Source organism: Sphaeramia orbicularis, chromosome 7 (genome assembly GCF_902148855.1).
Source record: "Sphaeramia orbicularis chromosome 7, fSphaOr1.1, whole genome shotgun sequence".
NCBI classification, from domain to species: Eukaryota; Metazoa; Chordata; class Actinopteri; order Kurtiformes; family Apogonidae; genus Sphaeramia; species Sphaeramia orbicularis.
In genome coordinates, this window is record NC_043963.1 from 32,696,986 (window position 1) to 32,721,845 (window position 24,860).

General features: G+C 39.4%; 1 protein-coding gene across 5 annotated transcripts in view; it reads right to left on the bottom strand.

Annotated features, from left to right (window-relative positions):
• kcnd3 (potassium voltage-gated channel, Shal-related subfamily, member 3) overlaps positions 1–22,988 on the bottom strand; it is a 141,325-nt gene extending 118,337 nt beyond the window's left edge. The window contains exons 1-2 of one of the 5 annotated variants that reach the window (XM_030138925.1): positions 22,669–22,988; positions 20,653–21,767 (exon numbers count right to left, since the gene is read on the bottom strand). In XM_030138925.1, the coding sequence (XP_029994785.1) occupies positions 20,653–21,767; positions 22,669–22,686 (1,133 nt within the window). In that variant the 5' untranslated portion in view covers positions 22,687–22,988. Of the gene's footprint in view, positions 1–20,652; positions 21,983–22,668 lie in introns of all 5 variants that reach the window. The other 4 variants (XM_030138920.1, XM_030138921.1, XM_030138924.1 and 1 more) reach the window with 4 other exon arrangements.
• Positions 22,989–24,860: the final 1,872 nt, after the last annotated feature.

Below are 24,860 nucleotides of genomic sequence, written 5' to 3' on the forward strand. Positions count from 1 at the left end.
CACACACCCCCATGATATATGGCTATGATTTGCAAGTCATAGTGGTGTTCCTAGTTATAAAATTCAGGAACACTCTCTCCAAATGGTCTACTTAAACTAAATAAATGGTTTTAGTCTGGAACTCTGAAACTCTAATATCTGATATATATATACTGTATACTGTAGTTGTCTGAGTCTGTGAGTGATAAGTGACATCATTTCTTATGAGTAATGCCACAATTGCACAACCCTGTTGAGAGCAAATTACATATTTTGTTAAAATAACAGATTTTTATTCTTTGGATGAGAAAGATGATAAAAGGCAGGATAACACCATTTGTTATAAAATGTGACAAACTTGAAATCAAAAATAAATTTGGATATATCAAATACACGAATTGTATTCTGAATCCACTTTTCCCCTTTCCTTACCCTCTAAGAAAACAGGATTTATAATGTCTTTTCAACACTGAAGATGACCCTGATACCAAAAATAGCACTTCTCACCTCCCACCCGCTTCACAGAGACAAGAGCTCATGGAAAAGGGTCAAGGGGGTGAAAGTCAGCCGTCGTCAGTCTGGAAGATTCTGTCAGCAGGTTGCCAACAGCCACTCCTCTGCCAGAGCTGCCCCTCCAAATGATTCTGCCATCACAACCCTGTACCAATCAAAAACACTGTTCCTGTGACCCCACCAGCTACCTGGAGCACGACTGAAGGTAAAAAGCAGACAGACCGATCACACAGGCTGTCTCCTAGGTCATTATACAGCCTTGTCTGCCCTGTCTAACCCTTCATGTTCCTCCTTCTTGTCTTTTCTCACACCCCTCTTCTTGTCGCGGAGGGTTTCGATCCCCATTAGATTTTTGGTAAATAACACCAGAGACCTTTGAAAAGATGATGAGTGATAGTAGAGTAAGAGGAAAGTGGGGTAATGGAAAAAGAGAAGGTGTGAAAAGCAAAAAGGAGGAGGATGAGTTAACAGAGTCGGTCTCAATGGGCTGTGAAACCTGAATGAACTGAGAAAAAACAGACAGGTAGAATGAACCGAGGAGATTGAAAGGACGTTTGTTACAGTCAAAGGTAAAGAGAGAATGCAACACAGGAGGAGGCATTAGCACTTCGGAAGTGTGTAGTGTGATTGCAGCAGTGTTGGTGGCAACACTGGGTGGGTGTTGTTTGAGAGCTTTTATCCTCAGCCTCTTTCTTTCTCTGCAACATACAATCCACTGCCTGCTAATATGAGATGATCTAGCTACCTACTGCTGTCGAAAAACTATCATCCCTGACCGGGAACTCTATATACATACTGTGAAAAGAACACCATAATTACTCCAAGTAATAGTAAATGACTCTTTTGAAACATTTTTAAATTCTTTTCTAACCATCAAGACACAGGGTAATTACTTCCCACAGAGGCAAACTGCTGTGATCAGTGTGGCTTAAAGTTACCATATCCACTGGAAAATTTGTAAATATTATTAGTAATCAGTCTTTGGTTCCATGTTGTGAAGTGAATGCTCACATTGTGCATGTCAGCTTTGACACATTATCCCCGTCTTCCTCAGTATCACTGGTGTGAAATTAATTGGTCCTGCAGCGAGAGTTAGGTGACAGAGCAAAATGATAAAGCAGTCGACTTAAGCTACCACAAAAACAGTAATGCCACAAAATGACTTTTTTTTTTTTTGCTTCCCCAAATGGTTTGAGTTCATTTAGACTCATTTTTAATGAATAATATTAATCATATATGTTGTTCTTTCACTCATGGTATACACTATTAATCACTGCCCTGCTGGTTGCAGAGTCTGCACAGAAGAAAAAAAAAACGTCCACATGTTTGCTTTGATATTGTGTCATTAATGTATATGAGTTTGTTATTTTTTGTGGATAGGCCTGATAGACTCTATACATTCATACTTACATTATTGCACACAGATATTCAACACAATTGCCTTCTTTCAGCGACAGTACACTCATCATATCTGTCCCTCCTGTCCTCTGCACTGATGAATAATAGATTGTTGCAGTACAGTAAGAATTAGAGACAGAGGTATGATGAATGTTTCATGCTGCCGTTTGTTCTTTATATGAATGTCAGAGGTGTGTTCATGGCCGTCTATATGGTCTTCTGTCAACATCCTGTGCATCTTTCATGTGCATATACATTGTCCTTGACGTCATTTGTTCCTGTCTGGCTTTCAATCTTATCTCCTTCCATTACTTCTCATCTTCATGAAGATAATGCAGTGATATACACTAATTTCACGCTGCTCTTGCTGGATATTCAACTCCACTCCTTGTCAGGCTTTGGCACTGCCATTAATGTCTACACATATCTCTTTGACAGTGTGGTCGACTGTGGGTATCCACAACAACATGTGCACAACCTAAAAAGAATCTGCAGCATTCTGTATATGCAGAGAAAACTGAGGAGAGACTATTGATTTTGTGGAAAAGAGGAGGCTGATAACGGATGTGTGAATTTGTCATCCAGGGAGAGCCTCAGAGGGAAATGGCCAGTGCAATCATCAGCAGAGAGGAGCCTGTGGGGAGGCTCACACACATAAACACGCACATACACTCCTTTATAAAGACACAGTGGAGGGGAGGCACAAGACTAAGCTACGAGGAAAACAAATAGGAAGCTCGGGACTAATGGGCCAAGGAGCAGACGTATCACACATTCACCAAAACCAAACCTCGACCAAAACCTGACAAACGGACTTTGTGAAAGCCAAGAGCTATTTGAGGTAACAGCTGGTTCCTGCTTATGTTTCACAGTGACACCATCATATATAGCCATGAAGATGACATTGCAACCATGATAAACAGTCACACTGTTCAATTAGAGCCACAACAGGTGTTTCATGTAGACAGAGGGCACGCAGAATGAGTCACAGTGCATTAACCAGATTGACTGATTGACTCCTCCATTTTCTTGAAAAGAAAATAGAGTAAGTATAAAGAAAAAACGCACACTCGCCCGACACTATTTTAGCAAGTCACGTCAGTAATTAAACATATACAGCTGTGGTTACAAGAGAGAGAGGAACTAGAGAGAGGGCTAGACGGTGATAACGAACACATAGAGGACCATTTTTGTTGCTAATTTAGGATTAGGATATACTGAAAATGAAGATCTTAACACTTCAGTACTGATCCTCTTAGGTGGAAATCTCAGCCGCAACAGCTCTGACTGTGTGTGTTATAATTATGTTAGGAAATCACAAAACATGCTAACGATAGCACCGAAATAAACTTCACACCTTATCGTCATGTGTGTCTACAAAACTAGCATGTGTGTGAATATACGGCTTTGTATTCAGCATGGCGGTGTGCATTTGTGTGCAAGGCTTGTGCATGAATGTGAAAGCGCTTGGGAGGAGACAGAAGGAGAGGGATGTGTTGAGAAAGGGGAGATAATAGGAGGGAGGAGGGCGGTAGCGAGGGATAGGCTGATGATGGGAGTGTGGATGGTTGCTATTTTTAGTCTGTATGTGTGATATATGCCAATAGGTGTTCAAACCACACACTAAGAGAGGCTTTGGCAGGCCATGAAACATGTACGGTGCATCTTCACAGTTGAAAGTCAACAGTTGATATTACTTTGCAAGGTATCATTAAATTGCATTTCTGTACAGATAAAACTAACATTACTGATATAATTACAGTCCATTTTTCAGATGAGAGTGGAAAGATAACTGTTGCCCTCAATATTTTTCCCCCCACCAAGAGGCAAAGGTGCCAAAAACCTGCATAAACCCGAGTAAATTGAACGTGCCGAAATTAAATTGCGTGCACTAGCAGCAGCAGTTGAAGAAAAAAAATTCATATCGTGATGAAATCAAATCAGGATTATATCCATAAAGCCATTCAATCACTGGTTAATCCCAAAATGATTGGGTTTTAGAAGATAAGACACAGAGCTGCACATACACACACACTCACGCATGTATAAGTGATAGATTAAATGACATCAATCAATAAATCCGCATCACAGAGCAATATCAAAATATCCCAACAGTAACAGATCCGGACAGTTTCGCACACACCACCACACTAAACATGCCAGATCAGTCCAGAAATTGGACACTGTTATGAGGATAAAGAAAGTCACATCTACTGCAGCCAAATTACCACACAATTTTAAATGTGGCTTCCCTCTCAGAGATGCATCTTTCTTTGTAATGCTGCAGTGCAGGGGCCACTATCACTTATTGGATTATATGGCTATCACATCAATCACACTGTGCTGTGACTGGCCTCCACTTACTAAAGCATTTATCTCATCATTCTCTCATAAATGGCCTGATGAATTGCACTGTCCTCTGACTTTGGTTTAATCACAATTGCATCTGTCTCCAATGTAGACTGTCTCTTGTCCCTTTTGGTGTCTGTCTCTCTGAATCATTCTTTGATGATAGTTTTACACAAGCAGACTGGCAGGGACAGAAGGTTTAAGACAAAGTTATCTCTACAGCTTGTCAATGTATCACTGAAATGTTCATGTTAAAACTAATACCTTAAAATTTAACTATTTTACTTCTAACCTCTCCCCATGCATGAATACGTTAACACCATCAGAATTAACTGGGGTTTTGCAGAGTTACGGACCTTTACTATAATCAATGCAGCTTTCTTTTGTACATTTATTTAGTCTACACACCAGTGCACATGAAGATTAGGAGGCAATCATGAACAAAGAAACTAAAAATAGCAACCTTACAGCCCGACAACAATGGTTCCAGTCAACGACCATGTGTGGGTTGGATGGTTGTCATCATAGCCTGTTGATGTGGATTAATAAATACATGGGAGTGGTATCCATTTTGGCCTGACGCAGATCCAAATCAGATGAAAACGGTGTCCTTTTGGAGTACATTTGGTGGTTTGGAGTCAGGATGCATGCTCTACTTCTTTCACAGAAGTCCAACACCAATAAGCACAGATGTGGGAAACAGAGTATTTACCAGCTGTTTTACTCTATTTAGTTCAAAATAGAAAGCGATGAAATTGAGCAGAAAGGAGAGGATTTTCTGTAGAGCAACACAAACATCATCTGATATTTTAGAACAAACACAGACCATCTGATCTGTGTTGCAGTCTGTGGTGGGATCCAAGCGGTTAGACACTGTACACTGAAATGTGCTAAATTTGTGTATTTATTTAATATCCTGCCGATGCAATAAATAACCATGTCTTTCACTTTCCTTTTTTAGACATGCATATGCAAACATATACATGAACACACAAAACACACTCAGGTATAAATACACAAGTAGGCATTTGGAACAGTTACGCCCTCAAAAGCAGCCATCTGTGATTTTCTAAAAGCATTTGGCCAGGTTCTTGGTCTCAGTCTGCTCGTCCATGGGGCCTGGCTCAAATCTGTTACTGTTTCCCAGCATGCCTTCTGTATAGAACACACATCGATGACCTCGCGGCTGGAAGCTGGAGCACAGGCCAAGTTTATGACTAAGAGCTTCTCTACAGGGAAAGGAAAAAACACACAGGCACACTCTCCTCTGGCTTTGCTCTATCTTCCTTAAAAACTTCAGCGTTCTCCCTGACCGTCTTTGTTGGCCTTCTGTTCTTCAAAATGTCCCTCTCCTGTTTCGACGGGCACTTGGCTGACTCTCATTTAAGGAAGTCTTCCCCTCTGCCTCTGCCTTAGTGATATAAATTGAGACTCACTAAGGATAAGCAGCCATGTAGCGCCTTAAGCCTTCAAGGAAGGTGTAAGCTCAGCTCTAGCTGTGTGGTGATGCTGTGGGAAACAAAGGAGTGAAAGTTGAAATGTGTGATTCACAATCCAACTACTGCTAATTATAGCATCCCAGGCATATCATCTGCACCTGTTTAAAAGTCACAGTTCCCTTTTGGTACAGTTAAGCACAGCCACCACTATCCACCAGGAACACTATCCCATGTCTCTGGAGCTGTGAGATTTATACTGACTCTTTTCTGCCTAAATGCTCCCTGTCTGATTCTAATGGATACATGGCTAATGCATACATGTAATGCATCCAACCAGTCTCAGCAAAGTAGAAATAATGAAACGCAGTATCCAGAGCTGTGTCTGTCTGCGATCTGCTCATCTAGGTGGAACTACTGGTTGCTCCACTTAGAGCCACCTGCTGCCAGACTGGTCCACCTGGCTTGCAAACATCAATTATGGTCCAAAGCATTTGACCACAACATCCATCACCACAGCCTGATCTATATCCACACATTAGCCTGCTGCTATCATCACAGTCCAACACTGATTAGGCACACTGGTAATGTGAGTGAAAAGGAGCTGGATTGTATAGATAAATCCCTCAGGATGGTTCTGGTGTTTTAGCCACGCAGACAACTCACTTAGACAGCAGTGTGTTGGCTGTAGTATAGAGAGAGAGATGTTGTTACGTTGTTTGAACTGAAATAATTTTGGAGTCGTGTTTGGATAATCTGAGATAGGCTTACAACCAAAAGAAAAGGAACAATACTTGGAATAAAATTATACATTTCTCTGTTATTGGACATTATTGGAATCATGTGAGATATTGTAGCGACACAAGTCAACAATCTATACAACAGTGTGCTAGTCATTTTAGATAAGATATATATTTCAGCATTTTTTTGTTTTTCTTTTTTTTATATAATTTTATTTTTTCATTTGGAAATATACGTTACAACAGACAACTAAGCACATTTGTATACCATGTCTGAAAAATCAACAATGGTAAAGCATGAAATTTAACATACACATGTTCCATTCAAGTTCTCTGTTTAAAAAAAACAAAACAAAACAAAAAAAGACAACTGTTATTAAAGTAAGTCTTCAACTTTTTTTGTTATATTTTGTTAAACATACCTTAGAACAAAAAGATGTCCCATTTTTCCCTTATTTTCATTATTCTTATTCCAAAAACCACGCAAGTTTCAGCTCCAGTACAATGAATCAGTTCAGTTATAACTTGTCAATTCAAGTTAAGTTAAATCTGACCTCAATGCGGTGATATATACAGTCCATTTTAACCACATTTCTATAAATTTATCCTGTTTTACTTTTAATGAAAAGGACAGTTTCTCCATTACACAGATTGCTTTTAACCAATCTTCCTGTTGTGGTGCATCTGGTTGTGGCCACTTCCTTGTCAGTGCTTTATTCGCTCCAATAAGTAGTACTCTTATTAAATATTTGTCTCCTTTAGTTTGAAGATATTTTAGTGTTTAAGGAGACATTACAATCATTCTGGTCAAATAGAGAAAACAGCAGATTTCATAATATTTAAACTACTTCTGGGATTATCTTTAAAGTATTATCAATATAATAGCAAATAATGACACTACCTGAGAAGATCTGAGTGGCAGATAGGACCTGATTTTACTCTACTTCCTTTTCCTTATTTGTAACATTGAAATCACAGTTAAAAATAACCAAACTAACCATATCAGCATTCTAGATTGTCGCCAGTTACAAAGCAGAGCCAGGAAATCCCAAAGCGGCTGTGTAATGTGGAAGAATGAAGCTAAAGATGGAACGGCAAATCTATTCCCACATTTCCAGCAGTGTCATATTGCCATACTATAATTAGAAGAACACAATTGACACTGTCATTTGTGTTATTGTTCTAATTACAGTATGCCAATATGACACTCGTCTCATACTTCATCATGCTGTGGATAGGCCATTTACTTTAACAATTAAACTGAACAGAGCGATTGCTAATGTTATTAGTAACACCTTTAATTTCCAACTAATTCAAGTCAAAATATTAGTCTAATATTAGTAAAGAAACAATCAGTAGCACATTTCATGAGCAAATTTAGCATTCTTGAAAGCCTTCTAATACAGTTGTGCATCTACACATCTCTACAGTTTTTTGTCAGACCCTGTTACGTTTAGAATCAATTTTCACAGCTATTTCAAGTCAGACTGCTTTAAAACTCTGCAGATAGGCTGTCACAATTCGGATGCCGCTGATGCAATGATGGTGGACGCATCATTGAACCCACAGATACTTTATGAACTGTTTCTTGTAAAAAATTGCCAACAGTCTGAAGAAACACATTTCCAAGCTATTCAAGTGACGTATAAGTCCTGCTGCCTGACTGACTATTTTATATGCCCTGTACTTGTCATTGTGACTTCGCAGGTTTCTGTCACTGTGTGTAATTTATATTAAATATATTTCCTAGTGCAAATGACTGGCTTCCACCTAATTTAGACTCCCTTCAGAAAAATAGTTTTAATTCTCAGTCGAATACAGCCGAGGAGAGACATTGCTTTACTGAAGTATTATTTCGGCTGTGTTTTTATGCTCAAAACACTTTATGAAATGTGACACTCTATGAAATGTTAAGATATGCACCAGTTGTTCTAATGCATTTGTATCTTTTATGCATTTTACAAGGACCAAGATCATACCAATGTGCTTTATATGCCCCAGTGCTCCATCCCTCTCTTCCTCTTCTTTGGCTCTTGTAGAATTAATAATGAACGGAGGATAATTTTCCCTTTCCCTTTACAAATGTGCTGGAGAGCTGAGATTCCCCCTGCTGCGTGTCTATACATGCCCAAAGCTATTGAGTGTAGAGCACAAACTGAAGAATTAATTGTAATATAGCCTGGGTTGAGTGCCTGTGCACTGCAGCAATGCAGGTTGAAAAGTCTTTGTATTTGAGAAAGACTAAAGTCAGTGAGTGTGTGCATGCATCTCATGGACTCTGAAGTCCAATGAATTAGGGGAAAAAAAAAAAAAGTATTAGCTTTATAAATGGAGAGGAAGAAAAATGAGATAAAAAGAAACAGAGCAAGAGAAAAGAGTAAGATGCAACATGCAATTAAGAGGAACAGAGAACAAAGAAAGATAAGAGCGCTGATCGATGAAGTGAGATAGCACTTCAGATTATATAAGCAATTGATATTTTTATCATTTCACTGAAAAATAAACATCTACAAAACTGGATCATGGTGCCAAATTAAAAGCACGGTTTCTATTAAACTTACAAATGGTGTGTTAGTTGATTTGTGTTACATTATATACAGTTTGTTTTTTTTTTCTTTTCACTGTATATTCTAATTACTCAGGGAATAACGGAGACTGAAACCAGATGTTTTGGTTTCATCTCACTCTTCCTACTTCATGCACATGTAGCAAATTACTTTCTACAGAATTGACCTCCTCTGCATCATGTTTATGGTTATGTCCTATCCCTCAAAGAGAGAGTGCCTTTGCAGGGAAACAAAATCAATTTGCTTACGCTGCGCATGTGTTCAATTGTCCCTCATGTGTATGACTGAAATGTACTGATGTATAAGGTGCCAAGGTTATGGACCATCTCCTTTTAACAGCAAAAGTATTTTCCTTATGGTGCATTCAGCATGATTTGTTGTCTGCAGAAAATTGATACCTTCAATAAATCCCTCGCCTTGAAAAGCGCTTCTGAATCTGTCTTGCATATCAGCTGGAAACTGGGTGGATTTATAAGCTTCTGTGTTGTGCAGGTCATTGATGCGGTGTTAATTCAATGCTAATAAGATTAAAACATAATGCAGATTGTCTCCTGTGAAATGAGGCTGGTGAAAATCCTTTGAGGAGACTTCTTATTGAGCGGCACTGGACCATAGCTATGCTCCTCACAGAGCAGAGAGGTAGAAGAGGGGTTACTCAAGATAAGGGTTTGGAAATTGAATTAATATTAGCAGTCAACCTTTGAAGGGAAAGGGCTTACTGAAATCTATTAATGGTGTTAGGCCATGACTTGACTTTTATGCTCTTCCCAGTGCTTGGTGCTGTCAGATGGCACATGGCAGCAATAATCCCTCAGCATGGATAATCCCCCAAAGACATCTGGATCAAAAAAAAAGTTGATTCCTAGCTTTGTGAAGGACACGTCCTACATCCATGTACTGACAAGAGGATGGCAATAATACACCCGAGTAGTCTGACACAAGAGTAGGTGATGGGACCAGAGCTGGAATGTTATATCACAGTAGGTACAGAAATTGGCCTATAAGTTTAATAAAATATCAAAGGGTACAACTCCATAAAGTAAAACACTCAAAACAGGGGCTTTAAGGTTCCGCATAAGAAGAATCTGTATTTTTTTAAGTTTTAACAAGTACAAATGAATACCAGCTGGACTTCAGCCAGTGCAATACAAAAAACTAAACACATATCCTTGTCCCTTTTTCACTTTTTTCTTCTCAGGAAACCAGTTTAGCAGTGAATTATCACTTCCAACTGTTGCTCTCACATGTTACACAGTCCAGATATGTAAATAATGTTACCTATGTGTTGCCCTAAATATAGCGGAAACACAAAAGGGGTAGCTCCCACAGTGGAAATGGTTTCAACCATATTGTACATACTGTCATATCGTCCAATCCCAATCAGTATGAAGGTCTAAATTCAACCTAGAATATAGGAATATATTTTTATTGAACTATAGAAAATCAAATGACCTAACAGCAAATCCAGGAAGATCATCTTCAGTGAAGCTTGTCAGTTTGGAGGAGATGCTCACATGCAACACACACATGTATACTGAAGCGGAGGGAATGGATCCAGAGTCAAGCATTAATCCCCACAGATTTAGTGTAGCAGAACAATTGCTTTTGTCACCCTGGATAATCAGCACAGAACACAGTTTATGAATTATAGTACACAGAGAAAGACACTGACACAGAGAGAGAGCGTGTGTGTGTTAGTGTAACTGAGTGAGAGGAAATGCATGTATGTCAGAGTGAGAAAGAGAGAGAGCACAAAAAAATGGAACAATGACGTCTACCTGTTCAAAAGACTTGGCTGCAAATCTGGGATGATTAATCAGAGTCATTCAGACAGCGTTTATCACATTCTCTACAGGGAAATGAGAGGCGATTTATTTCTATAACTTGGCCTACATATATGGAGAACTATCAGTCACATTCAGTTCAGCCCCCATTATCCACTCAGTAATGAGCGTGTCTGCCTGGTGGACACAATACTGTCTAATCCATAACTGTTTACATTTTGGTGTTTGCTCAAACCCGACTAAATTAAGGCCTACACCACTGAAATGACTACCTAGACTAACAACTGCAAAAAACATGTAAAACTAGAGGAACAGCCAGTTCTGTTCAAAGATAACAGAATTTGCACCTGTTGTTGCTAATGCACACCATAGAAATCTGGCAAATTTTAAAGAAGCATTGGTAAAACTACAAAAGCACTCGGAGAGCACAGACCTCCACCAAGGCAGATCATCCCCCCTGATCACCACCAAAATCAATATCATTTGTTCCTTGTGCCAGTATCAACATTTCCTGAAAATTTTATCCAAATCCATCCATAATTTTTTTAGTTATCTTGCTAACAGTCAAACAGACAAACCTCAATGAAAACATAACTTCCACCATTCCTTGGCGGAGGTAAATAAGGGTCTAATATGTTTGTGAAAAGAAGCCCATCCACTTCATGTCCCCACCAAATGTCTTACTGTTGTCGGAAATGATAAGAAGGGATTTGAAGCTTGGTACTGGAAGTTTAAGCTAGTCGTTTGTCTTTACACAAAGTCAGAGAATAGCAGCGATGAGTTGTCCAGGATTCTGCTAAACGCCCTGGAAACTGATAATCACTGCCTCATTTTGAGGCTCCTCACTGAGAGCCTGCTGGTAATTGAATTGGAGAAGTGGGCACAAGTGTAGTGGGCTTGGAAGGGTCATAGCTGAAGGCAATCAGCTGTGACAGACAGAGGAGGGAGGGGGGCAAGTGGGGGTATGTATAATGAAATGTTCACACATTACACATACTGTTTCTTGCACCACCAACACCTTGAGCATCACTCCAATCACTTTTGTCCAGTTAGTTGAGATGAAGTTACTCAGGACACAGTGTCCTATGACGGGGCAACATTTGCATGCATGGCACGTCAATAATGAAAGTGGGTGGCAAAACAAAGCACATGCTTGAAATATCTCAGTGAAAGACCCTTCTTGTCAATTACCCTTCAGAGTCACATTGGCCACCACACACTCCCCCTTGGCTGACAGGTGGCCAGGTAAATGCACTTTACACAAGCTTGAAAGCCTTGCCGTTCAATAACTCTTTTCAAAAAATGGGCAATCATCCAGACCTCCACATGAACGTTGGGTAAAATACATACCAACAACAAAGCAGGGAGATTTAGTGAGGATCTAGTAAAGCTGAAAAGACTTCTTTCAGTAGCAGATTTTGGGAAAGAGACTGGGGTGCGGTATTGACTTACGTAACCTCAAACACAAAAACACAAACAGCAGGTACTGACTCCACCAGGCAGTACATTCTTCCTTTTTCACACGTTTAATCTGGCTGTATTTATCCTTTATATAGAGGCAATTGATTTTTTTCAGATTTCTTTTTGAATATCACAAACCAATTTCAACTGCTGTTGTAACCAGGAATAGATAATGTGGTGAAGAAGCTACAAGTACAGCGACTTAAGTGACAGCAACAAACTATCAACTTACAAACTTATCTATGTTCCAATCAGGTGTCATTTTAATTACTCCTCTGGGTCTTCAATGGGACGGCAACACAACTATTAACTATTTTACCATCACAGTCGGACACATTTGATTATAGGCCTGGTATGTACATATATATATATATATATATATATATATATATATATATATATATATATATATATATATATATATATATATATGTGTGTGTGTGTGTGTGTGTATATATGTGTGTGTGTATATATATATATATATATATATATATATATATATGCTTGGAGTAAAGATGCCATTTCTCTTAGATATCAACTGAAACTAAGACTTATTTAACTTTAGGGATGTAACGATTACTGGTATAACAATAAACGGCGGTAAAATTCCCGACGGTTAGTATTACGGTTTAAATTCTAATTATCTTTAAAACTGTGTTTGATTACTGCACTTTGAAAACTCTTGGTGATACTACTCATTTCCTCGAGAAGCAGCAGCACTACAGGCACAGTTTGCAATGTTTGGCCTCTGAAAGCATGGCTGAAGGCAGCCACATGGACAGCGCTCCACAGATCCGAGGATAGAGGGCTCCCACACGGACCCAGTCCAAGCACACAAACCCCGGTCCAACCACACCTCCATCCCATACATCTCTCTCTCTCTCTCTCTCTTTCTCTCTTTCTCTCGTTCATTGTGACATTCAGAATGATTCGATATAAAAAATGGTCAAACAAGCTCCACTATGACCTGTCCAACTACTTTTTTTCCCACTCAAAAAACCACTCAGGAATCGATAGGAGAATTGATAAGGAATTGGATTGGTAAGCAGAATCGACAATGGCATTGTTAATAAAATCCTATCAATTCCCACCCCTAGTCCCTTGTATATTTGATGTTTACATGTTAATATTTTAATGTTTCTGCCAACAGAAACCACATTGTGCATGTTATTTTATTTGTTGTTTTCAAAACACAATTTAATAATTTCACAGTGTGTATAAGTACTTTTTGAACATTTTGAGCACATATCAACAATACCACGATAATAATGATAACCGTGATTTTGGTCACAATAACCGTGATATGAAATTTTCAAATCGTTACATCTCTATTTTACTTCAAATGTGTTTGGTCTTTGGCCTTCAAAATATTACCCATTTATGCTTTACTTTTACTTATTCATATGCAGCTGCAAGATTTAAACACACATTTTGTCTTTAGTATATCCATCACTGTACTCAATTCTGTCTGACCACCAAGCATCAAACAAAGTGGCCCTGTTGGTAATTGAGCTGGTTGTTACATTCACTGGTTTGGACAGAAACATGAAAAATGCTGTGAGTTATTGCTGTGTACCTAGAAACTGCAGATCTGGAAAATTAGTTTAATGATTTTTCTGCATTTACAACAACCTCAATATAGTCACAATTCTGCAGCGACAGATGAAAACTAAATGTGAAGGTAAATAATTACTGCAGTAAGGTACATAGATGAAGAGGAGAAAACATGCAAAACATATAAACATGTGCTTTCACAGTGGGACACAGCAAAGCACTCTGTAAACATTTCCACAGCGTAGCCGTGTTCACTTTCATGCACTTACAGAGGCACGTAAGTACGCACACACAGAGCCTCAGGACAACACATCAATTCAGAAGAAAATAAAAAAAGAAAGTAGAGGGGAAGGGTTAGTAAGTCAAGAGGAAGCGAGAAGGGAATAAAAGACAAGACCAAAATTGTAGCAGCTCTGAGACAAGACAATGTTCATTACACACCAGAAAACTAAATAATTGGTAGGATTTTGGCCACTAGTGGGGTTCAAGATTGGAACCAAAACAGCAGGGGCAGGTGACAGGGCAGGAATCACATTAAAATCAGTATTATCAACACTTATTTTTATTAAATTAAGCCAAGCAGGAAACATTTCAGAAGACTAAAGATAGAACATCCAGATCTGTAGTAATAATAAACTGTTGTTCAGTCAACCTTTTTTCCAATCAATGTAAACACAATAAACTCAAAAGACAATAAAAATTGATGGTATGATAGTTGTCATTACTGCAATATAAAATTATATTAACATAAACATTGTTTTATCGCTCAGGCCTACTTGGCCGTGGTTCAAAACCTTATTAGACTGTAATCCAATATGCATTTCTGTGTGTCTTGGCCTTCTGGTTATCCTGCCAACAGGAGTCACCATCTGGAGATTGAAAAAGATCTCATTTTTTTACAGCAGTTTTTAAGATTTCAGTCTTGGCTCAAAGAACAGATCCGCCAACCCACACTCTCCTCCCTTGAGCAACAATCCCAAGAGGGAAAGAATAAGATGAGAGAGGTAAAAATGGACTGGCATTTCTCTTTTGTGACCCTTTTTCTGTTGCTTTTTCTCTTGTAGTAGTGGAAAGAGGAGTGGGGTCAAAGGTGCGGGAGAGAGACAACAGCACAGAGTACATCCACATTTACTCTGCAAGGCAGACCGATGTGGAAAAACAGGATGGTGAGAAGAGACAAACAGAGAGACTAACAACTATGAGGTCAAAGATGAGCTGGGAGAGATTTACTTTGTGAGATAAATGTTTCTGTGTGTCTCCATGTTAATAAATGATTCTGATATTGGTGGGTTCAGCTACAGGCCAGCATTGTATAGAAACCATCTTAAGGTCAAAGGCGACTGTAAATGCTTTGCGCTACAGCCAGCAAGAAAAAGGGCAAAGAGATTATGCACAAATATGGGTTTTATTTAAAAATATCTATAGATAATGTGTATCATCTTGGACTTGTAATTAATTTGAATTATGTTATATTACCTTCTGCTGTGGCTCTAGGTAATTATTATAATTCCTTAATATATTATAATTGAATTACAAAGCCTTACCGGTCTGAATTATTTCTTACAGTTTGCAGACTTGGCTGTGTTCCTGCCAAATGCACTGTAGCATAGATTTTATTGGCTGTTTACAGTGGCAAAAAAAGAAAAAGAAAAAATAGAGACAATACTTGGCAAGCCTGCAGACCTCCTGTCTCTGTGTGAAATATTTGACCCATGCATTCCAGAACATTACTGGCACTACTTATTTATTTTTTAAACAAAATTTCCCATCTAAAAAAGAGATTACTTGTATTTCATCTTTTTTTGTAGTTAATAATTGCCCTAACAAGCTAAAGAAGAAAGCTCCTGTCCATATTATATACATAGTGCTGGTATTATATGCACAGTTCTTATCTATTATGTAGCGTATTATGTCTTTCACACCCTTAAGCCTTGCAATGTATATTTAACAGGTTCTCATAATCCCCTGTCAAAATAATCTTTACTGATTTGAGAATGGACCAGCACACCTCTAATTCTGACCTTAACCAAGAAAAGGTTAAGAACAGATCTTGACCTAAATCACCATGAACAAATTACTTCCTCAAACCCCTCTAATAAATTCAAGATAAAGAGTCTGTGACATCACATTTAGGTGCTATCTTTCAGTCATACCCACATCATGCATTCTAATTAGTAGCACTAACAATGGCCGCCACGTTTCTCCCTACTGCCCGAATCAATATTCACTCATCTGCATTGATCATCGTTTTTCACAAGCTGTTTGCTCCCAAATAAATACTCCATAAATCTGATATGGGTGACACAGAGTTGTGACAGGCCTGTGGAAATACAATATTACTTTAGAGATGCACAGGCACATGCAGACGACATGCACACACTCAGTATTTGTATACACGCACACAGACATTCGCACAAATCTCCACAACCAAGACCAACAACAGCGTATGTGAGAGGTCTTGCGTGGGTGTCTAGGAGACAGAGAGCAGCGCATTGATCTCAGAAAAGCAGTGATCAAAAGAAGCTGGTCTTTGATAAGGATATTAATCATACTCAGTCCTGGCTATGCTAATGACTGCAACACAACCAAACACTCCGGCTCTCGTCAATACTTCATCAATTGGAGGAGCCTAATGGGTCCAGAGGATGGCAATGGCTGAAATGTTCCATTAGGTTTAATAAAGCACTGAAACAAGTTGTTCTGTATTGTTTAAAGAAGTACATAACTGTTGTCAGCATCAGTTCACAGCCTTGTAAACTGAATATAATAAAAAATGTTCTCATTTTACTGGAATAGAGCATCGATGTTATTAGATATTTAGTTTTTTTTTTTTCTTATTTAAACAGATAAAAGTTTGCGAATCACAAAATATGGACCCAAAAGGCTGAACAATGTTCTGTAATATCTGTACCCTACTGAGACAATCCTTAAAATGCATAAAATACAAAAATATTGCAGTCTTCTTCTGTAAAATATTAGGGAGTTTTATATGAATATTAAAATGGAAATAAATTAATGTATAGTGTACCTCCTATTGCTCAGATAAAGCAGATTTAGTGTACTGAATATTTTCCAGCTTTTAGAGGTTCAGCTGGGATTTGATTTACAATGACTGTAATGTGAGCTGAGCATGCCCCCCCCCCAAAAAAAACCCCTCCATTTTGAAGAAAAAACAGAATGTAATTAATAAAGTAAATACAAAACCAAAAATCTTGTTAGCGATGATTATCAACTTAAATGCTAAACTGGAATCACACTGGAACAATTAACTAAGGCTTCATTTCATTAGTTTCTTGTGTGTTTTCCTGCAATTATGGAAGTACTATGATGCTTAGATTGTCCAGTAATAAAAACCAGAGATTCACGTTGTTTCGTCTCTCCAACTACACACTCAAAGCTTTGAACAGAGTCCAACAACAGCTTATAATACAGGTTCAACCAAATATGACTAATGCTCAAGGTTATTATTATTCAAAAGGTCAGAATCAATTTGTTTAACAACCTGGGGGACAAAATCCCTCACAGGTCCGATTGCCTAAATGATTTAGCTAAAGCCTCACCACTGTGCACCTGCCCGCCCTTCATTTGCAGGATTTGAGCTAAGCTTTTTAGCCCTGCTGATGGCAGTTTGTTCATTTGAACATAAGAAGCAGAACTGCCTCCAGAGGTTGCCTTTGAGGACTGTGGACGCTTATCTCATTTGTACCTAAAACGGTTTATACAAAACACACCTGTATCTTCTGTCTGGTTCCTAAGGTATGGAAGGTTAAGTAAATTTTTTAACCATACCTTCATCTCACATACCCCCCCCCCCCAGATACTAACTACATGTATTTTTTTTTCTTTCCATTGCAAAGAGGATGGATGAAAATAAAAAGTAATTACCTGGAATTTAATTGCCCATTGTTTAATAAGGATTATAGATTATGATTGAGGTCAGATTATTGTTAGATAAACAAAACATTCAAAACGGCCACAGTGGTAAATGCAATGTGTACGCTACAACACAGGTAGGAAACCTGTGCTGCTGTTTGGCACAAAGAAAACACATGAGGACACAAGATGACACTGACACATGCACAATCAAAACACATCAACACACGATTTCTTCAAGTGTAGCACAAAGTCTAAGGAAAAATAACAAAAGTTATGAGTAAATTAAATATGAGCGTCTCTGTGTGGAGAACAAAGATGAACACACTCTGCAGCATAAAACTACACCCTGAGGCACCTAGACAGGAAGACGAGAAGTCAAGGAAAACATTGTCTGTGAGAACTTTCTTTCATTTCTTTTAGTCAGAGGAGTATAAATTGCTCTACCATCATGATACCTTACCCAGTAGTTCACGGTCCTGCTTCAGTGGTGATGGAAGAAAGAGTACAAAACGTTCAATAACACTGTTCCTTGTGATCCGAAATCACATTCACTGGAAGGACCTCATGACCCCGTACTTTCCCTCAAGTTGATTGCTTTGGGAGGTCTAACATTGTACATATGTGTGTACATATATATATAACATATGTCTAAAGTAGGATGAGTATCTGACAGTCAGGATGGGTCAAAGCTTGTCCTGTGCTTGTCAGGGTGTGCAGCTGTAATGTTATCAGCAGGAAAGCTGCAAATGCCCTGACTAGGAGTAGCTTCCCTGCTAACAACACTGCCAGTGTCACCAGATTGATGCTGGGCTTGCTAAAAAAAAAAAAAAAAAAAAAAAAAAAAAAAGACAAACATTTTTTCCTTGACTTTCAGATGTTTGGGGTCGTCTGTCCATTTTTGGTTTCAAACTGATTAACATTTGTTGAGGAGCTTTTATTACACTTACAGTATATAATGAGTTGCTGTCAACCTGAGTAACACTGTATGCACTTAACCTGTCCTGCTTCACTGACACACACACACACACACACACACACACACACACATACACACACAATGCAACAGAGAGCACAAAGTAGCATAACGGTAAATAAGAGCAAATCACAATAAAAACTCTGACAGCTGAAATGAAACAATTGCTCATAGGTTAAAAAGGAAACATATAATTAACTGCTGCTCCATTTTAAGGGAGGGCATCCCATTTGGGGTTGCTGTTAGGTGCAAAAGTCAGGTTAGGATTATTCTGTTTTACACATTTATCTTATGTGCAAACATGACACAAAAATACACACTGGAACACAGCTACATTTGTGTTTTACATTTACAAATTCACAACTGGATGAAGGCTAATATTATCGGTATGTGCAAGGTTAGTATGTGTGAAATTGTGTTTATGACATAAACCATGAGTAGAGACCAGAATGTCAAGCAGGTTTACATTAGTCAGCAGATGCAGTGGGATACATCATTAGTCACTCTGACACCCACTTCTGGCCCCTGCTTTATTGATGAGGCCAAGCTCAACAACTACCCCCCTCTTAACACACAAACCGACACAGACACACAGCTCTTCTATAGTCCTAAAAGCAACAGGAGACCAGTTTAACATCTCAGGTCTCACTCCAGTGTGAAGTGACAGGTATAGTAGGAGAGAGTACTGACTGAAATGGATAGCAAAGCAAACATCTGTGTGTAACATTAACAAAAAAACACTGCACGATTCTTCAAGAATTCAAACAACCAGTCCACAACATCTGCTCGGCACCAGATCTTCTGGGCAGGTTCTGAATGGCAGGGCGCGGTGACGGGGTGCCAAGTGTGTCACAGCTATGGGCTCAGAGCCATTTATGGCCTCCATGACTCTGACATTTAGCAGGATGCTGCAATTTGTCAGCCTCTCAGTCTGACTCACAAATCCACAACAGGGGACGCTCATAAAACATATTACCATTAGGCTTAATAGTGCAGTATCACAGAGCTGTGAGTGTGGATGCATGCAGTGTAAAATTAATGATGTATTTGTGGTTCCCCTCACTTCCATAAAATGACTGGTGGAAATATATGATGACATTAAAATGAAGAAAAAGCAGGTTGGGAGACCTAGCCCTCAAACAAATGCATCAAAAAGCTCTATATCTTGAAGACAATTCATTATTTTTTAAAAAGGAGAAACAATAATAGCAGCACTGATATATATATATATATATATATATATATATATATATATATATATATATATATATATATATATATATATATATATATATATATATGCCATTTAAAAATGTGTGTGACTAACAACAATTGTTCAAAGTGCAATTGTTACCCAAATGAGTGAAGTACTCTCTTTCCTCTTAAAACAAAAAGCTGCATGAAACTCTACATCATGGCCTTTTAACAAGAGGCACTTAATTTTCAACAAGTGTAACATACAAAGAGTGACTGGAGGAGATGGATGCTCTCAAAATGAGAAGTCCCTGTTTTAGTCCAGTCTAACCACAGGGCAGAAAGAAGTAATGGTATAACCTCAGTATCTCATTTTTTTTATCTATTGTTTTGTTTCACTAAGATGCTTTCAACTTGCCTAACTTCCATAAAATCTCTTAAAGCTCTCCCTCTTATTTGTGATGTATAAAGGGCAGGCAACAGCAAGCCATTACTGAGAGAGGCTGCTCTGCCCCAAAAAGAATAGTCAGAGGTAAAATCATGTGAAAACTGCCATTTCTTTCTGGTCTGCCATTCAGCAGAACTACAACTTTGTAGAGTATGTCTCAGACAGGGTGGTACTCAACAGCAGTAGTAGTAGGTTATTGGGCCAGCGAGCCAGACACACATTTCAAGTCAAATCATAATCAAACATTTACTCACACATCCAAAACCCAACAGCAAACACACATCTCCACACACAAGCATACAAAAACTGCTCTTGCACACACACATATACACACACAGCACTCACAAACCAGATAAAAGAGGTGTCTGCTCTGCACTTACCCGAGCGTTGTCATAGTAACGATGGTGTACCAGAAGGAGGCTGGGATGCTGGTGAATTTGCTGGAGCTTGAACCCTTCTCTGCGTAGAACATGACGGTAGCAAAGATAATTATGGCCATTGTGAGGGAGAAGAGTAGGAAGCCTAGCTCCGAGGCACAGCTCTTCAGCGTGTAGCCAAGGATGCGAAGGCCCTGTGAGTGACGGGAGAACTTAAAGATACGGAACACGCGGAAAACTCTGAGGGTCACAAAAGCGCCACTCACGTCCTCGTTGTCAGTCATCACCAGGCCAATGTAGTAGGGCAATATGGCCACCACATCGATGATGCTCATGACGGACCTCATGAAGCGGTAGCGGCTGGGTGCAGCAAATAAACGCATCAGGTACTCCACGGTGAAGATCATGACACATGCCGTGTCCATACAGAAAAAGGCCACGGTGTAACGCTCACCACATGGCACTTCCTTCTGGTTGGGCACAGAGCCACAGGGGACGGTTTCCACCACATTTGTGATGACAGAAACAGCAATAAAGAAGCCAGTGACGTAGTAGAAGACAAGGGCCATGGTGGATGTGTGAGGGTTCTCAAACGCCCGCCACATGGTCTCCCTGAAGGTCATGTTGGGCAGCTTGGCATCCTTGTTGTCCTCCTGGTCATCCATCAGACGCTCTGCATTCTCCCTCTTCCTGTCCTTATACTCTTCATAGCAGCAGTCACCAATGATCTCTGGGACAATGCCAAAGAACGCCAGCTCCTCATCATAGGAGGAGATGCACTCGTAGCGTGGGTAGTGGAGCTTGCCTGTGCGATAGAAGTTGAGCACACTGCGAAACACATCAGGGTCCCGGTCAAAGAAGTACTCTTTGGTCTCCTCGTTGTAGAAGAACTCCTTCTCTGAGCTGCCCAGCAGGGTGTCTGGATAGCGGTCTAGTGTGTTTCTCCAAGTCTGGAAGCGTCGTCCACTGACATTCAGAATGATTAGCTCATCCTGACGCTTGTTCTTTTCAGTGGGCGCAATTGGCATGGGTAAGTTGGCCACAGGCATCCAGCCGATAGCTGCCGCCCGGGCAAAGGGAAGCCATGCCGCTACTCCCGCCGCCATGCTGTGTCTGGCCTGGGGCGTAGAGGGGAACAAGTCCAACACCTTCACAACCAGTTTGACTTCAGCTCATTCACCATCTAAGGTAAGGAGAGGGAGGAGGCAACGGAAGGACAGAGAGGACAGAAGTGCTGGGATCAGATAAGAGGAGAGCTACAGTAAACGCTAATAAACTAGAATGAGGGATATAAAAGGCATGAGTGTTTTAGATGTGGTGAAGAGAAAAGTGACTGGAGCCAGTGAGAAGAGGGAATGGAATATGACAGCCGAAGAGTATCTTTAATGGAAATAAAAATTTAACACTTAGGATGAGAAGCCCTCACAGTGCAAAGAGGGGAATATACTTCTATTAGATATAGAAAGCTTTAATATCATTGCAAGGACATGCAGCAATTTCCTATAAGCATCATCTTCCCCATAATTACTTTAAGGATATATTTCTCAGATCCGCTCTATTGAGTTACAGTTAAGAAGCAGTCTTCGCAGAACCACAGTTCAGCACGTCTTAAAAGATGATGGCAAGCCAACTGCAGCATCAAATATATGTTGGTAGATATATATTATTTTTGTTAAACTCCTTTTTTTAACAATACAAAGGTATATTCAAAGGTTATAGCGTTCTGAAGAGTGGTACACAATGACACGATTCTAAACCTGTTGAGTTCAACTAGGAAACAACAGATGCATTGTTTATTTTGTTAAAATATTGTTTATCTTTCTGGGTGTTTTCATTTACCTAGTTTGGTATTGGGAACAAAACACACAAAAGAAGCCTGTTTGATATAGATGACACCTGGTAATTAAACCCAACACTGGAATAAATAAAAAGCGTTACAGTTTCCTGAAAACAGCTCGGTAAGTAAAAGCACCGTTTACAAAGTATTAGCTGACACAACAGCCTTTGATCACAACTCACCGATTCAGAATTCTCCATCCACAGAAACACGACCTTCTTCTTTAGCAGTTTAGTTGCAAGTCGTGGAGGGGGGGATTGGTTATTTCAGAAAATTTGTCTGGGAAAAAATGCCCCCCCAAAAAATGAAGAAGTTATTTTTTGCTTGGACAGTATGTTCAGAAAAACGCGAGCGCTGAGGTGAAAGCGCGAAAGTGCCGGTGAGAGACGAAGGCCAGCTGTTTATATTCTGTTTCCATTCTGCGGAGATGAGAAGGATGAGAGGACTCCGCCGACAAGACCGTCTTACCTTGGCTGTTCGGGACGTGTGGTGGGAAGAGACGGAGGAGAACGAAAAGCAGGAGGAGGAGGAGGAGAAGGAGGAGGAGGGGCGCTGATGCTCTCTCTCTCTCTCTCTCTCTCTCTCTCTCTCTCTCTCTCTCTCTTTCTGCGCAGGGCTCATTGTGGACCAAAACTACATTTATGGGAAACGATGCGCAGAAACTAGGTTACTCAGTATTTAAAAAAAAAAAAAAAAAAAAAGACTTAAAATACCCCCCACCTCTCCTCTCTCTCTCTGACACCATGGTCTCCCAAAGTGGAAATTCGACATATCCACCACTATCAATACAGTATGTGCTCTATGTTAAAACAGCATCATCTGCTCAGATTAAAGCCACCTACACCCACGAGTTATCAACAGATAGACCCCACAGGCAGATAGGCACCAGATGAGGTTTTAACAGGTATTATACAAATAAAATGAAATATTATTTTAATTTGGATGGTTGAATTCTTGGGTTTAATCACATGTTAATCAGTATTAGTTAGGATTCCTTTGTGTCACTAGATTTTCTTTGTTTCACTGGTCAGTCGTAAATTTCTTAGGTTAGGTCACATCTTGGTCACATACTAAACTGACAGATTTATGATTACAGAATTTAGGTTTTATCTTTGGCACACTTTTAAATACACATGCCCACAGACGATCACAAACAACAAGAGATAAGAGATAAAACTGTCATTATGGGGTTTTGCATTGAGTTGAGGAATTTCATCTGCTTGACTATAGAGTAAGATGACACCAGTCCATTTTCTGTGATCCAACCCACAAGAGGTTGTAATGGCTAAATTACTTATATCCATATATATTCATATATATTTGCATATATTTCATATATCATATAGGCTTCTAACTCTATTTCAAATATTTTCATGTCACTGTGTATTATAGAGCAGTTTTGACCTCTTTTGTGTTGTGTCCAGAGTAGAAGGCCAAACCAACATTTCTCACAGGGGTCTTATCTCTAAGTTCCTGGCACTAACCAAAACACTTTCGACACACCATAATTTTCTCATGGTAGACAGAAGACTACATTGTGACTTGTATTTTTGGGTTCAGACAGCCTCAGCCTTTGTCTGAGGTGTATCTCTTTCTTGGAGCTCCAATAAAGTGAATACTTGTGACACTGAATGCTTGAACTGACCCTTCTTTATTGAAGACGAATTAGTAGAGTATTATTTTTCCATAAGAGTGTTCAGCCCATAGTTTGAAGATCAGTTTACAAGGATTATAAAAGTGATGTGCATTGCAATGTTCGGGGTCCATTTTCCCCACTTGGGGTGTGGCTCCTCAGCTGAGTTATATTTTGTTTGTGATCAGATCAAGTCAACAATAAATTTATAAAAATGAGATCTAAAAGAATCTGGACTTATTCTTGGAGCTGCCAACAAAAGAACACGCTAACAAAAATCTCTACAACTTGCATGCCATGTTATCATAATGGGGTAAATTGTGAGCAGTATTACAGAGCTTATCAGCCACGGCACACCACATCACTGTATAAAACATATTATCAAACAGCCAGTGCCTCCAGCCAAGGACCAACTGGACTCCAGAGACTCAAGTACATAAAACACAATGACGGAAGACATGAGCTTTCATATTTATGCAGCCAGATGCAAAACTACTGTAAGACCAGGCATCTCTTAATTCTTGAGGCTCTGCTTTATAGTATCTTCTGCAGGATCTTGAAATTTTCTGTTTGCATTCTTCTCCGAGGGCCTGGGTGTCTTCAGAGCCTGGTAATCTTCGTCATGCATGTTTACTCATGAAGGCAAAGCAAAGCAAAATGGTTCCAGTGGAAAAGCTCTCAGAGCAGCCAGTGTCAGCGTTGAGGAGAAGCAGCGCAGAGAAGCTAAAATTATTTCTGAGA